This window comes from Pipra filicauda, unplaced genomic scaffold, assembly GCF_003945595.2.
Source record: "Pipra filicauda isolate LSUMZ 115617 unplaced genomic scaffold, ASM394559v2 scaffold195_size2193078_pilon, whole genome shotgun sequence".
NCBI lineage: Eukaryota > Metazoa > Chordata > Aves > Passeriformes > Pipridae > Pipra > Pipra filicauda.
The window spans coordinates 1,501,241-1,518,722 of NW_024104304.1; the positions used below are offsets into that span (position 1 = coordinate 1,501,241).

Below are 17,482 nucleotides of genomic sequence, written 5' to 3' on the forward strand. Positions count from 1 at the left end.
TGTGAACACCAAGGCTACAGCTAAAGCACCTTGTTAGGGACTGATATGTAATGTTATGTACTACAGATATACTGATTTTAAGAGATATTTAAACGCAGTTTTATGTCATTGCATAAGGTAGTACAGGGGCATGTTTGTGGCCTTGGGATAATAATGTGTTCTTATGATCCTAATTTAAATGAAGTATTTACTTATCTAATTTCACTGAAAAAAAATACTGCACTCATTATGATTTCAGACGTGGCACTCCACAGATTTTTACACCATAACAAGAGCTACTGAACAACAGTAAGTAGTCAAAGAGAGCTATTAGCTGTCTGTGAGTAACAGCACTTAAAAAGATTGTAGAAGCTATTAAAATGCAGGTAACCATAATTTCATCAGGAAAAAAACAGGTCCGTATGGCGAAAGAAAATTCTTCATCTCTAGTCTTCTACTTTATTGTCCTGGAGCTATTATACTGCATCTCCCTCTTCTAGTGATTGCTGCACTCTCAGAGCCCCCTAGGTCAAACTCAAGGTACTGTGTTTCATAACAAGAATAATTTTTACAGCATTTTTGCTACAGTTTAAAGAGGTACATTGTCTGCACCTTTGATAAAATGTAACTGACCAGATTATTTTAAAATGAACATATTTGAGAACTACATTGACCTCTCTATTTGACAGTGGTATTCATATGGATAGCAACCCTAACTCGAACCCTAACCAAAAGGAAAAGTATACTTCACCGAGGCCATCTGATTGCACAAGTAAAACTATTCTTTTAACTTATTCCTTTAAGATACTTGCTAGTATCGTTTTCCTTTCTATATTTACATTTTCCCCAACATTGTATTATTAGGAAAGACAATATATGCTTTATATTTTATTTCTCTGATCCGTCAGACTGATTCCTTACACAGTTACTTATGCACATTGTTGGCTGCAGAGGAGCTCTGTGCAGTACCAGGTCGTTATAAACAGATGGGTTGGAAGAAACGGACCATATTTTCATGTGATGTAGCTACGGATAATAATCTATATGCATATCCGTAACAGAACGTAAGCCGTATCTCTATACCCAAGCAAAGATTTACTGGAATTACTAAGACAGCTGGAGAGTCATAAATCTCCTCCTTCCAAGAGCAATAGATAACAGGACACACATGCTGCCACTGGGGAAGCAATTGCTGCCATGTGTCTGCAGATATGCTATATCCAAGGCACAGTTCGAGTCAGCTTGTCTATAGCAATATACACACAGGGTATATATATGTTCCTAGGTGCATGAAAATATAGGCTCACATGTATATTTGAGCCTTCCTTAACTACCCAAAAAGAACAGCCTTATTTCTGGACAGGTGCTTCTGTGCCCAACACGTGAGATAATTCATCTAACACAAACCTTTTCTTCCTATGCATGACTGAAATTCAGAGTTGCACATGTAGCGAACACAATAAGAGAAAAAGGATTACAGGCATGTAAGACTACTTTTCAGACATTTTATTTTACCAAATACATATCCTCTTCTTAAATTACCCAGAGTAAGCAATAAGCATATGGATATAGGCAACTGGCAAAAAGGCCCATCAGCCAGTGAATGAAACTGAACCATGCTCTAATATTTGTATTGTATTTTAATTGCAACTGTTAAATATGTATCTCTGAAGTTTCATGCAGAAGTATTTTTTGCAGATACCAATGTCACAAATGTACCAGAGAAGAACATAGATGAATTCTGACGAAAGATTCCTACAACAGGAAGTAATTTTTAAATACATACCCTTAAGGTTCCTGTAAACCTAAAACAGTATTTTGGGACAAACTATAAAAGTTCTCAATTAACACGAAACTGTTCATTTTACTACATTAATCAAGTTCAAATGAAAATTCTTAATAAATAACGATAATACAAAACCTGGAAGTTCTCTATCATCTGTATATGAAATCTACTGATATAAAGAGCACTCTATTTCTGCTATAACAAAAAGTCACTAACTTGAGTTCATCAAAGGGCTAGACTGAAAAACACAAGTATGACTGGTATGCTGGAGGCAAGGCTGGTGTGATGATGTCAAGTACCATGGCATCTTATCACCCCAAGCTTTTCCAAAACAGAGCCTAAGGCTTCTGTAATTGGTACAGCTGAAGTCTCTGTGCTAACTAGTCTTACCACTGAGTGCCTACATGTCTGTCTCCCTGGGAACTGATGAACCTTGCAGCCTAAAATTATTACCTTTTTAGTTCCTTGGTAGACTAAATGTGGTTAAGAAACTTCGAGAAGTTAAAGAGAAAACCCAAGGCTTCCATCTGAGCTGAACTCACACTCTCAAGACCTCTAATGAAATTGGACTTGTCCCAAGTGTTGATATATGAGTTAGTTAACACACACACACACACACACGCACACACAAAAAAAGGATAACATGGGTGGAGATACAGTCACATGATAACGTTTAGCCAGCAAATGCCTATAGGGTTATTTTGTACCAATCAAGACTGTCCTCTATCAGATAAATAGCCAAGTGACAACTTGTGAGCGATCCAAGTGACAGCAGACAAGTATTTTTGGGATCAGGTTCCTGAAAAATCACATTTCTTTAATGATCAAATGCTGCACTGCATGATGCAGACAAATTTGGCTCTATGGAAACATTCCATATATTTTTTATGTAGGAACTTAAGAATATAACTGCATACACTATGAATATTTAAGGACCATATGCAGGCTGGATCATCAGTTGAGAGATGCCCTTCACTTAGATCTCTATATAACAAATATAAATATTTATTAGATTGTACTTGTACTAACATCGTGTATAATACTAAAACATGTATAGCTGCATCAGCATTTTCTTTTATACTCTGTCTAGAATAGAAAACAATTTTGAACTGAAAACTTGGCAACTAACGTCAACGAGAGAATTATTTTTGCCAAGCAAGGACACCTTGCAGGGGATGACAGAAGAATTTATCCTGCACAAAATCTTTCTGCAACATTTATAATAAGATGTTAGAGTTTTATGTATTTTGTTAGTGAAGTTTAGCCCATTGTATAGCAATGATTATGAAAATCAGATCAAAACAAATCAAATCAAGAAAATACAATAAAGTATGTGCTTTAGAGCACATTGTCAGTTTGTGAGAAAGTCACAGCAGTGATGAGTTTGAAAGCAGTGTTCACATTTATTGCTTCATTGCTCTCAGGACAGTTCCTCTGGTTTCACGAAGAAAGACATTTATTCAGATTAACATCTATAAGAATAAGATCCAAACTATGGTTTGCACAGGTAAGCAAAAAACTCTAGAACTGCGGGTTCCCAGATACTGAAGATTTAGTGCTGACTCTGGATTTCGCTCTTAGAAAAACATGAAAAAGTTGCCTTTACTTTAACTCTGTATTTATGCTGCTGTATTTTTTCCTATATATATTTATATTTTTAACAGACCAAATCCTCCAAAATCTGAATAAATCCACTCTACCTTCACCAGACCACCATTCACAGCTTCCTTCTAAACCTCAATAGGGTCTATCAGATAATATAAACATTATCCTGTTTATCGCTATTATACTGAAAATAAAATTTGATTTTTCAAGTCACAGCAGATGCAAGCTGAATGGAGCTTAGCTCTTTTTCTAAATGCCTTGGGCATAAATAGGTAATCAATCATATTTAATCAATATGTTGTTCAGCCATGCAGATTCCCATGTCTGTAATTCCAGCTTTATTCTAATGCTCTTTAGTCTCAGTACATTCTTCATTGATTTTTTTCTTCTCACCCCAAAGAGGCACAGAAATTAATAAGTGGTACATCTTAAAACTTAGAAATATCTATTTAGATATTAGTATATATATATATTTTTTTTTTTTCCCTGTTACCTACCATTATATCCAATATATTTCACTATTTTAAGGTTTGGAACAACTCTTCTTAGTTGTCCAGGCCCCACTCTCATTGACAATATCCTACTGTGATTATAGGAATGGGCCTCAAAAGTAGCAGAATCCAGCACCAGTTGCTCACTTTAACATACTCATGAAAGCAGTAGAAACACAGGCACAAATATGCAATGAAGAGGAAGTGCAGGTCTGTATACACAGTTTCCATCTACATTTAGAAGTGGCAGAACGGATCTAATAGCCCAAGAATTCCCATTTAAAATATAAAACAAAGCCTCCACAACTGCAATTTTGGGGATCGCAGTCACATATAAATGTTGATTATATATTTTAAAAATCTTAAAGTGTGACAAAACACCTCCTATTGTCAGTCTTTTAATTGTCTAGGTTGGCACTAAATAAGCATGAGCATAGTTGTTTCGGTTTGTTTGAAAACTATTGAAAAATGTAAATAACCGTTGATCTTAGAATAAATAGTTGAATGTGACATTTGCTTTTGTTTTAAACAGTTTGAAGTGAGAGGAAGAACAATACGACATTAAAAGCACAATCTATCTTATTGTGTGGTTCTTTTCCAGCGACTTTTTAAAAACATTGCTCTTATTCCAGAAGATAACAAGAAGCTGTGTTTGGCTGGTTTGATCAGTGAAATGAGAGGCGAGAGAGAATATTTGCTTTCAAAATTGCTCTTTAATCTGGCTGTCCTAGACCCAAGAGCTGTATCAGCTTCACAGGGTCTTGTTAGACTGGCTTATTTCTTGCAAACAAATTATATATTTCTTTGTAAATGCAAGAAGTTCATCTAAGCATTCATATTAAAATTAGTGGCTTTCTGTGCAAAAGTTTCCTTTCTTATCCAGGAGTAAAAATGCAAGTGGAGGTAAAATAAAAAACCAATGTGCATTTTAGTCACAAATGTGTTCTGTTTTGGTAACTCTTTGCATCTGGTCTAAGGGAACAAGTGATAAGTCACTTCAAGACCCACATTAGACCCTTTAGCAAGGCTCACCGCAGTTCTTAAAAAAATGTAAATAACCAATAACACTGCACAACTCATTAGTAGCTTCTGATTCAGAAGGAACAAATACAGATCCAGAGTCAAATGCAGTCCAAAAAAGGATCTGAAATCAAGTGTTTTTGGCTTAGATCTAGGTTAAGCACCCTTCAAATATTTAGCTTTAATCCTGAGTGGAAAAGTCTGGACGCTCTGATTAAAATATACTGTATGGAACACTGGCTTTGCCCAGGAAAGTTGCCCCATCCCTACAAGTTCAAGACCAGGCTGGATGGGGCTTTGAGCAACCTGGTCTAGTGAAAAGGTGTCCCTGCCCATGGCAGCAGGGTTGCAACTAGATTATCTGGTAGGTCCCTTCCAACCCAAACCATTCTATGATTCTATGATTCCATTATTTATTGCCTCAATCGCAGAAGACCTACTCAAGTACTCTCCACTTCTGTATTAATCATGAATCTCAACCTGTCATGCCTATTGCCTGTTTTGAAAGTTGCCAAGACCTTAGCCTTTAAAAATGCTTATTCTTCTCAAGAGAAGACTGCTGAAGTCTCTCCCCAGTCTGTAATGATAATACCAGTGTTAACTTTCCTTACTATATTTGAGCAGATGTCCAAACAAATCACAGAATCACATAATCATAAAATGGGTCAGGCTGAAAGGGACTAAATGGATCATCTAGGCCAACCTCCCTGCTCAAGTGGAGTCATGCAAGAACACATGGCACAAGGTTGTGTCCAGACGGTTCTTGAATATCTCCAGTGAGGGAGACTCCACAATATCTCTGGGCAATCCGTTCCAGTGCATTGTCATCCACAAAGAAGTTTGTGGAGGACTGTCTCCTCTAATAGGGATCCCATGCTGGAGCAGGGGAAGGACTCTTCTTCCTGAGCAGTGGCAGGAACAACGTGTGATGAACTATAAACACCATTCCCTGTCTCCCTGCACCACTGTGGTGGGGGGAGGAGATAGCGCTTGGGACAGAGGGAGTGGTGGTGGGAAGGTGTTTTTAAAGACTTATTTTACTTCTCATTATCCTCCTCTGACTTTGTTGGTAATAAATTCAAGTAATATCCCCAAGTTGAGTCTATTTTGCCCATGACAGTAACCAGTGAGTGACCTTTCCCAGCCCTTAACTCATGAACCTTAAGTTATATTTTCTCTCCCCTGTCCACTTGTGTAGGAGAGTGATAAAGAGTAGCTTTGATGGGTGTCTGACATCCAGCCAGGTCCAACCCACTACAGCTGTCTTGTCTCAGTCCATGAGCTTTCCCACTTTTACACTTCTGATTCTCTTCCTGATCCCACCGGGGGGAGTAAGCAACTGTGTGGGGCTTATTTTTTAACTGGGGTTAAAGCACAACACCAGGTCACAAACCCAGGACCACCCCTTTTGATCCAAGGTTGCATAGCTGCTGTCAGTTACACTCTCCATCCAAATTCACATCAATGAACCGTAAAATGATGAAGGTTCACATAGTAACTGGTTTTTCCCTTTTGCATAAATCTTCTAATGTCAGTACCTTCTTTTTCTGTGGGTAATCTTTTGAAGTTCCTCTAAGATACTCTCTAGGCTACACACAATGAAAAGCAAGTTTCAAAAGCAAGTAAAGAAAAAGGCATGAGGTGTGTCACTTCCCCTTCCCTCTCAAGCCCTCTTCTTTTCTGAAAGTTGTTCCAAATAATTTTCCCTCCACTTAGGCCTGACATTCAAAATGTTGAACATGAATATATTCACCACAATGACAGGACTTTACTTTTCGTTAGACATTTGCTTTTATGGACTCTCAGAAAGGCCTCAGGAAACCTCAAAATATTTATATATTGGATAATCTAAACTTTTAATGGTTATCCAAACTGATTTGAACAGTTAGATGTTTCAAGCTCAAACAGTCAATACAATATCTGATTAGTAGTGCTCAGCAAGTAGATAAAGATTTCTTCTCAGGAAGAGCTGTTCAAACATTTTAAAAAATCTGCTGTAGTCATTCTATTCTATTTATTGAGTTCACTTTCAGCTCCGCATTTAAACAACTATATTTCATTAGAGCCAAGAAAAATTAAGAATATGGATACTCACAATCAATGACATAGTATTCATGCGTACAACTAATCAAACTCGCATATATTAAGCAAAAAATGGTGTGAAAGACTGTAGCCAAAAAATTAAAAACATAAACACATAAAGATATTATAATACACTTGTGGGTTGCCTACAAGCAGAATACAAAGTAAATTGGATAAATCATTCATTACAAATTAGTTTTTCATCTGTAGGATTAAGTGTGAAAGAACAACAGTTACACACGACATTTGTTGCTGGTCAACAAATAGATCCACTTGCTTTTAGTATCCAGTCAGACATATGATTTATTATATGATCCATTTGGGAAGAAAAACTGTGTTGATTACTTCCTGTCAAAATAAAACCACTTTCTCTTAAAACATAATTTACAAATCATATATAGATATATGACCATGAACTTTTCCTTGTACCTGCACAGCATCGGAGTTTTAATTATCTCAGTCCATAAGACACCAAAATGATTTAGATTGCATTTAAAAACTTTTACAAAATGAAAAGAGATTTTCATTGCAAACTGGTGCATGATAGCAACCCATATATTCCTAGACATCGAATATAGATGTTAAAAGGACACAGGAGATGAAAGGATCTCAAAAACATGTGAATTTGTCCTATAAGGCAGTATGTGTTTTGTGGCTATCTAAGAAGGGGAAATAGAAACACAAACACATTTGTTTGGTTTTATTTGATTAATGTATTATAAACTAAAATGACTCTTTTAATTGTGTAAATATTTTGTAATTCTAAGAGTGTTAGCATTTCAAAATAATATCGAACTGGCTGAATGTCTTCCTAACCTTGACAATCCTGCCTTAATTTTTCCTCTTGCTTTCCATATATTTACCATCCAGGAAAAGTGTAAGAAATGTTCCCTAACAACTGCTTAATACTCTAGGACATCTACTAATACTGTAAAAGAAAAAATAATACTCCATTTATAAGCTTAATCTTACATTACAAGGGTTCTGTTTTGACATTTTTCACTCATGGATTAGGAAAGTATGTGTATCTGCACAGAAAAGAAGGTCTCATACATTTCGATACTAACAGATAATAATATACTGTCTATCAAGGAAGGGTATACTTTTGAAAGTCTTTTTCTTAGCAGGACTTCTATCTCATTTAATGATGGAAACTGTGTTGAGGTAAATAATACCAGAGTGACTTTTTCCGCCTCCTTTTTTGCTGCTCTTGCTGAGTTGTGACTCTTGGCATCAAAAGAATGTGCATCCCTGTTTTGAAATGGCCATGATCTAATCTCTATGCTACAAACACACATGGTTGAGTAAAGCTTTAATAACAAAGATTAATTTCTGTTTCATTTTCCTTTCTTCTGTACTAGGAGAACCATTAATTGAATAAAACTGCATCTTCTCCTAGAGACAGGATAGACGGGATGTTCATCTTACTCTTGGACTTGATATAGTTGGAAAAATTCAGACATGCTATTTGATAGTACTTTCTCCTCTATTTGGATATCTGTTGTTATGGTGATAGTTCCAGGTAGAAACATTCATAAGGATGATTTGAAAGCTTTGATGTGTACAGTACAATTATTTTTAACACCTTATAAGATAAGGTGACAGTACTGTTCCTTGCTAAAGATGCACCATTGTATCAGCTTTCATGAAAACTACCTGAATTTCTATTTGTTGTGTATCTGTAAAACAATGTTGAATACAAATATGTAATAAAAAGGATTTGGAAGAACATCCCACCCCCATTTTCTCACAAAGGATATAATTTGTTATTCCTAGGAACTTGCCTACAGTAACAACTGACTTTTAGTACAAAATATAAATTTTATAATATCTGTATTGCTCTTTTGTAACACCCTGAGAACTACCCAGCATGATCTCTTGTATCCAAAACTAAGCTGTAAACAGATCTACAAACTCATATCACCAAGCACAAGATTGCAGACATATTGCATTGCCCAGACTGTTGTTCAACTGCAAGAGGTAAGCACTAGAGACAGAGGAATTATTGGCCTGAAGTATTTAATCTCAGCAGTACTTGATGTTCATCACAGAGCTTGCCTCACACACGTTCTGAATGAAAGCAGTTACTTACATAGTCCTCGTAGGCCTCGTGTGCAGGTGGCGGGGGTGGTCTGTAACCCGGGACAGACGGGGCGCCCCTGGCTCGAGGGGTGGGAACGCCCCTTGCCACTGGTGGCACAGGGAGGGCTCCACGGGTCACTGGCGCTCCTCTGGGTGCTTGGGCACCTCGTCCAGGCAGGGGTGGAGGAATTGCACCCCCACGACCCCTGTGGGGAGCAAACAGGAAAGATCACTTTGGTGTGTACGGCAAGAGAGGACATGTCCATGTTACCCCATTTTAAAGGCTCTTACATTCTACTTTTTAAAGCATCATATAACTGTGGGATTTTGCCAGTTACAGTGTCAAGCGCTTTCAGGCAATACCTTGGTCAGAACTCCTATTATGGAAAGGCATTATTTTTAAGTCACCCAGTGCCTTTTATACCTGATCCTCTTGTTGCTTGTACTAGTGAAATTCTGAATCATTCTAATTCACAGAGTTGCAGAATTACGCTAAAGTAGTTCTAGAGAATGAAGAAAATGAGGAACTTTTTCTGTTGCTCTCAAACTACTTTACAAGAGCAGCCATCACTCTCATTCTCATGTTTATTAGGGGGCGGGAGAAACAGATTGGCAGAAGATGTTGCAGGACGGCAGAAACTTGCAAGGCAAAGTAGAGGAAGAGCATAAAAGGAGAGCAGTAACTTTCTTTCCTATCTAATTTAGTTCCGCACAAAGGAAAGGCAGCATGGGATTCTGCTTTCCCCTACTGCACAGAGAGAATAGAGCATATAAACAAGCAGGGAAAGAGTTTTAGTGTCCTTCTGGCTATTTATGCTATACCTGCCTCACTGTACTAATTAGTAAGTCAGAAGAAGCTGTTACTGTTTACAAAAAGGTTCTTGTAACTATACCATATAATGAACTAGAAGTGGAGTATATCAGGGAAGCAGTCTGGATGGGTTTTGTTTCAGAGCAGCATGCTCCCAAATGTGCTGCCCTTCCTGAAGACCGAGAGTGCCAGGTATAAACGTGTGTGACACCCAGATCCAGAGGTGTGGTTCTTTCCCTGCTGAGACAACCAAACACAGAGCACTAACTTGTGATGTTCACTACTTTACTACAAGTTTCAGTAGCCAATTTTAGACTTACACAAACACTGAATGGTTTGAGATGGAAGGGACCTTTGGAGATCCTCTAGTCTAAACACCCTGCCTTGGGCAGAGACATCTTTCACTGGATCGAATTGTGCAAAGACGTGTCCAACTTGACCCTGAACATTTCCAGTGATGGGGCATCTACAACTTCTTTGGGAAATGTGTTCCAGTGTTCCACCACTCTCATTGAAAACAATGTGTTCCGTATGTCCAACTTCTTTCAGTTGAAGACTCGTAAAAAGCCTCTCTCTGTCTTATAAGCCCTCTTTACATATATGGAATGGCTGCAATGAGGTGTCCCCAGGGCCTTCTCTTCAACATGCTGAACAACCCCTTTTTTCCAGCCTAACTTCACAGGAGAGGCACTTCAGTCCTCTGATGATTTTTGTAGCCTTCCTCTGGACCTGCTTCAACATGCCTTTCTTGTGCTGAGGACACCAGAGATGGATGCAGCACTCCAGGTGGGGTCTCACAAGGGCAGAGTAGAAGGGCAGAATCACGACCCTTGACCTGCTGGACATGCTGCTTTTGATGTAGCCCAGGATACGTTTGGTCTTCTGGGCTGCAAGTGCACATTGCTGGAACTTGTCCAGCTTTCCACCTTCCATCCCCAAGTCCTTCTCTGCAGGGTTGCTCCCAATCCCCTCACTCCTCAGTCTGTGCTGACACTAGTGATTACCCACATGCAGGACCTTGCACTTGGCCTTGTTGAACTTCATGAGGTTCACACAGGCCCACTTCTCAAACCTGTACTGGTCCCTCTGGACAGCATCCTTCCGTCCAGTGTATCAACCACACTACCATAATTACCATAAATATTTTTTTAATAAAATAAAAATTTGTTCTTTAATACCATAAATACCATAAAATAAATACCATAAAATAAATATCATAAAATTTGGGGTTTTTTTAATATTCCCCTGGGATTTTTGACTGGAAAACAGGGAAAGCATCCAACATCATAGGATTTGTGCAACTGATTCAATCAGTAGGGTATTTTGCAGGAATTGGGGGCCAGTACTCCCCTGATTATCCTTTGAACATAATTTAAAAGCTGCCAGTTTGTTGCAGTGATGTTCTGAACATCATTATTAAGTTCCAGAGATTTTAGCTGTAAGGAAGACTGAGCCCAAAAAGACTTTGAGTGGAAGATGGTCATGAATGGCAACTGTAAAAATTTCTACGTATGTGCATCATACTACTGATAAAAAAATCCATCCAGGAAGAAATGACAGAAAACACGGTAGACTTCTTTAGGGAAAAAAAACAAACCCAAAGGTCATAGGCAAGATCAGCCTGTTCAACTGCCAAAGAACTCCTATGTCAGCATACCATAAGGTACTTCCATATCCTGACAAAAGTCAGTTTTTTAGGACCAATCCTGAAATTACCTCTATGGAGAGAAGACTAGAAGTAGTTAGATAACTTAGATGCCTAAGGTAACAAATTTCTTAAGGATTCACACTGAAAAATAAGTCTGAAAGAGTGCATTTATATTTTACACTGGCTTTATGAACAAGCAGAGATATCTGTTATCTAGATATGAAAAAATACTTGGAAGAATTCAGGAAACATTCATATACCAATGTTTTTAGATTATGTCAATCAAATTCATGTAAAACCAATGACCAATCAACAAATATGTAATATAATATATATTATTTTTTATATATAAACTGTAATATGTATAAAAAAGTAATTATTTGGTAAATAAAGTTCCATTCAGATTATGTAGTCTTCTCAGACTATACTATTTTTTGACCAATGATTTTATGCTACTGACCATACTGGTACATTGCTAGCATAACAATATTCTTTCCTAGAAATATCCTTTCGTTGGCTTCATAATCTGCTCTCGTTGTTTATTACTTGTATACTATCCACTGTAGCCTGTGAACTGTAGACCAGAGAACATGTCACAACACAGATGACACAAGTTATCAAAAGACAAATATTTTGGTTTACTGACCAGCATGTGTATGTGATTTTGTTTTTTTTTTTAACTATGTTTTTTTTACTATTGCTTACACTTTCTAAAGCTATTAGCATAATAGCTCAAGTTACCACACCTTGAAGGAGCCGCAGGTGGCACACGGATCCCTCTTCCTCGAATGCCCCGTCCACGTGATGAGTCCTCAGAACCATTCAAATATGACAGTTCTCTCAGCTGCTCCTGGCGAATTTCATCATTATAATCCTGAAATGCAAAAGGTGAAACTTGCTGAAACTTTGTATTTTGGCTGAGCTGTCAAACCACTCAAACCAGAAATTCCATGGATGGTACTTGGGTGACTTGTTCTGCATTATCATTGGTATGCTGAAAAATTGTACAGTGAGAGTGGACAACTACCTAAAATATGTGGGCAGAAAAATGTATATGGGTAGTGAAGGTGATCATAAAGAGCATGAACATGTAAAATAAAACACACAAGGCATAGAACACGTAAACATAAAGAAATATGTCTATATGCAAAATGTAAATGGACTTTCACATACAAAAGGTACTATTCTCAAAAAACTTGTAATTAGATAAAAAAATTCATTTTATAAATATTTTATATTTTTGGCAAACTTTCCTGGCTACCTTTATGGATTTAAAACATAAATTCCATCTTATATTGCACCTTAGCATAACTGGATGATTTAATACAATACCAATTAGCATCATTGAATGTAGCCTTCAGTTATTTTGTATATCCTGAAAGGAGCTCTCGCTTTAGGACTCAAGTATTAAATGAAATAAAATAGGCCCTTTCTAAGTCAGCAGGGTATCAACTCCAGCACTGTAACTGATGGCTCAGTAAATATCAGATGAACTTCCTTTTCTTACTGATACAAAATAGAATAACAGACTCACACAATGGTTTGGGTTGGAAGGGACCTTAAAGATCTAATTCCAACCTCTCTGACACGGACACAGGCGGAAAAAATCCCTCACTCAGCATCATTTTTGATGAATGAATTCGAGTGGGACAGAGTTTTGTCCGGGAAGAATTCTCTTGTAACTTTATTACTCCATACCTATATACAGACTCTCTACCAACCCTGGATCTGAGCTATCCAGCCAGGAAGATGTTATTTATCTGCACACATACCATACAGCCACTCTTGTGGCTGCCTTCGGCCACGAAGAACAATCATGCTTCAAGTGGCTTTCCAGCTTGACCTTGCGATTCTTTCCCCATACATACTTATCTTAGCTCTGGCTCTCTCAGGACCATAATATTTTTGCTTTAATATTTTCTTCTTCTTCTATCATCCAGATGGCTGGTGTTGTCTTGTTTAGCTGCTCCTACAGACACTTTGTTGACTCCTTCTTTTTTGGAATGCATGTTTGGAAGAGGAGATCCTTGAAATTAATCAGCTCTCTTGGGCCCCTGTCCCTCCAGGCCTCTATCCCACCAAGCACCTTTCTGAAGAGGCCAAAGTCTGCTCTTCTCAAGTCCAGGGTAGAGCTTGCTGCGCATCCGCCTTGTTGCCCTAAGGAGCAAGATCTTGAACTCTACTATTTCATGGTCACTGCAGCCAAGGTTGTCCTGGAGCTTCACATTCCCCACAGCCCCAACTTGTTGTTGAGGACAAGGTCCAGCATAGTGTCTCTCCCTAATGGCCCCTCTAGCATTTGGAAAGGGAAGCTATCCTCAACGCATTCCAGGAACCAATGTGCCCTGCCTGTTGTCCCTCCAACAGATATCAGGGAGTTTGAAGTCCCCCATAAGGACCAGGGCTTCTGAACGAGAAGCTGTTCCTCTCTGTCTATGGAGTGTTTCATCCACTATAATACATAATGAGGAATTTTTACTTATTTTACAACCTTTGTCTCAGTCAGAAGTTCCTTTTTCTTTAGCTTCCTTCATTTGTATTCAACTCTTTGCAGGCTGATCACAGTACTAAGAGTCCACTGCAGTAGCCAGCTTGCTGGCAGCATAACCACGTGACAGCTAATTACTGCTTCAAACCAGAATGAATTTCAGCCCTTCAGTCCTTCCATCCTTCCACAGGCAAGTGCCATTGGCTGTCATGTAAGGGTCTGAAAATGCTACTTCTTGGGTGAGTGACCGTCCAGGGCACATTACAAGTGACACCTCTTTTAGCCAAGTTAAAAACCAAGCCAACAGGGAGATGGAACTGTGGCCTTACTTGTTCCCTTCTAGAGAGTGTAACTGGAGTAAAAACTGTTAATGAAATTCAGAAAAGAGCCCCATTTATACAATATAGTTTGTGATAATTGCAGCACAACCATAATTAAAACCAAATCCCTAATTTTCTAATAAAGTACATAATGGCTTTCAGTTTGCACCATCCTCAAACCTTTTTGCACATTTTTCTATCATTCTAATGTTAATGGCAATAAGCAAAGACATCTTCCTAAGTCAATGTGCTCTGTAAAACACAGAGGGAAAAACACAGATAGAATCAATGAAATCACATTTGCAGAATTGTTGGACCAGGTACTATCTACTGCGCCCTCCTTAATATCATCTGTTATTCACATTGGGTTTCCAAGGATTAGGACTTCAAACTTGCTGTTTGAGTTTACCCTTCAGATTCCACATCAGTACTGGGACTGAATTTCATTAATAATGCAAGTACATTTTGACTGAGTAAGAAGTAGGTAGGAAAAAAAAAAAAAAAAAGAGAAAGGACCTGCAAGGGACAGAAACTGGAGTTACTGTGTTGTTGTGTTAACCTCGCCTTTGGAATATTGCTGTATAAATGGATTCTACCAGAAATTGCCTCAAAGTTGCTATTCCTTCCTCAGGTAAAAATATAATTTAAAATCATAGTATTGACGAAACAGAAAATCCAAATTAAATTTATAATACAAAACAAGATCTGGAAATCTTCACCATGCTGTTATGCAATGGCATAATAGGTTATTTAGAGTACAGGTTATTTTACTGCATGTCCAATAAAGAAATATGTACAATGTATTTTGAAATGGCAAGATAAAGACAACAAAGAACACGGAAGATGCTGGGACAGATATCTTGAAAGAGAAAGACTTCAATTAAAAAAAATAATTCTATATAAATAATTTATCTTATGCTCCCCTTAAAAAGAATAATTAGGATCATAATTTCTAAACCTTAAACCTGAAATTAGCAGAAATGCTAATTTCAACTCTTTCATTGAACAGAAACATAACACTGAATTAATCTTTCATAACTGCTATGAGTATAGCTACAGAGTATCTATTTAACTGTAGCTGAGTTCAGAGCCTAGCACAGCAGCAAAATTATGTTACTGATGTTTCATACAGATCCAGTCCCAAGAAAGAGCGCATGTGTTGCAAGACATACCTATACTGAAGAAAGCATGAGGAAGTAGCTACACACTGCAGTAGCATATTGTGTTTCAGAAAAAACTCACCCTACTTCTTATATTAAAATAAGCTCATGAGAAATGTTCTGTACTTTATAGCTTTTCTTATAGCTCTCTAACAGTCTTATAGCTATTCTTACAGCTGATGTTTTGTTCTTGTTTATATCCTTAAAAACATTATTACCTTTAAACAGCTTTTCCATTTACTGATGATGTGAAGGGTGCCATTGACTCGTATCATGGTGGTCAGTATTTACAAACAGTGTGAGCTAACCACCCATGCCCATGACTGTTCACCCAAACACACCTCTTGACTTTAGAAATACCAAAGATTTACAATTTCAGCAAAGTCAGTAGCACCCAGGGCCACCATAAATTTTAATATTTATGTAAATGCCTAAAATCCCAAATTACGTATTTAGATAAAACTTTTAATATTCTAGAGTACATCAATACATTTACCCTAAATTACCAAAATTATGTTTATTAGCAAGGGTTAGGAGTGATTAATTCGGTTGGTCAGAATCTGATTGGTGGCAGCTCACCCACGGGCCCTTCTGGCAGCAGTGGCAGGAGGTGTAGCAGAGAGGGGAAAGCCTGTAAGCTGCAAGATAACTCAATAAATCATTTTGGTAAAAAAATAGCAAAGTATGATGCAAGCTGCAAAACCTGATCTGAATTAACAAAAACATTGTATTGACAAGGGAGAAGAGTTAATAAAGAAATCAAAGGGTAAGGCATAGACAAACGAAATGGATTTTGGGAATATATATCTATCATTACCATAACAAAGGCTCATAGAAGTCAAGGATAAATCAATCCCTTAAGGACTGTGATCTCCTGTCCTGATGTACTCTGCACATTTAAGTTCTATTATAATTCTATTAATAAATACCATTACTCTTATGTAGGGCAGCTGAATTCCATTCTCACCAGATAGTTAGGGGGAAAGTAATTTAGGTTAAATGCAAACTACCTTAAGAATGCAGTTATACATGTCAAATCTAAAATGATAATACGATTCTTCACACTGACAACTGTGAAGTATGAATAGGGCTCGTTTGGTCCCTTACACAGGTGACATTTTATAGCATATACACATTCCTCACACAGTTAAGCTAGCCATGTATCATGTGAAGGGCCATTGGCTACCCTCCATGTAGTGTTGCTACTACTAGGACAGATTTATGGCTATCTTAATTTTACAAACAACTACATATTAACACCTTGTATCTGAGTCATCAAATTCCTTGATTTTAACTGAATAAAAAAGAAGTAAAAAAAACCCCTTTGCTTGGAGTTATTTTCTTTATAGCTATTAAAGTGCTGCCTTTGAGCTATTTTCAGGCACCTTAAATACCAATTAGCTCAAAATTTCCATTAAGTACCTGCTTCAGAAAACTCACAGCCAGACAATGGGACACAAGACCCAGTGAATTCTAGGTAGAGCTAGGTGATGGGAACATGGCCCTTTTGGCTTTGATTTTTCTTTGTTTTGTTTTGGTTTGGTTTGTTTTTCAGATGCGTACTGATTTTGGACACTGAAAGAGACGCTGTCCACATGCTCTCTTGTGTACATGGGGAAGCAGCAAGACTGTGAAAATAACTGGCGGTGAGGAATTCCTGGAGTCCCCGTTTTGCTGTGTTCTCTGTGGCCCTACAAAGGTGAACTGTACTATAATTCAGCTTCAAAGCATGGTGAGAACCACTCATCTGGACTCATGGAATCAGGATCTGCAGTTTACTATACTGAAAAGGCCAAGAATCCCAGAATTCCCACTTTTTAATTGAGTGCTTTAATTTCAGGCTGTTACAAAAAAGAATAGCACTGGTTGCTCAGTACCAGAAGAGCTTGATGAACTAATTCCTGAGTTGACAAGATATTTGGCATTTCCTGTTATTTCTTCACATTTTAAGACCCTGTTCTAAGACTCCCAAAGCATTCAATATAAACATATCAGACCTTTTTACCACAT

At 37.7% G+C, this 17,482-nt stretch overlaps 1 protein-coding gene across 4 annotated transcripts in view; it reads right to left on the reverse strand.

Annotated features, from left to right (window-relative positions):
- The window catches only part of KHDRBS2 (KH RNA binding domain containing, signal transduction associated 2), a 366,426-nt gene that overhangs the window by 128,883 nt on the left and 220,061 nt on the right, over positions 1-17,482 (reverse strand). For all 4 annotated transcript variants that reach the window (XM_039380435.1, XM_039380437.1, XM_039380434.1 and 1 more), the window contains exons 5-6: positions 12,251-12,378; positions 9,056-9,251 (exon numbers count right to left, since the gene is read on the reverse strand). In XM_039380435.1, the coding sequence (XP_039236369.1) occupies positions 9,056-9,251; positions 12,251-12,378 (324 nt within the window). The remainder of the gene's footprint in view (positions 1-9,055; positions 9,252-12,250; positions 12,379-17,482) is intronic.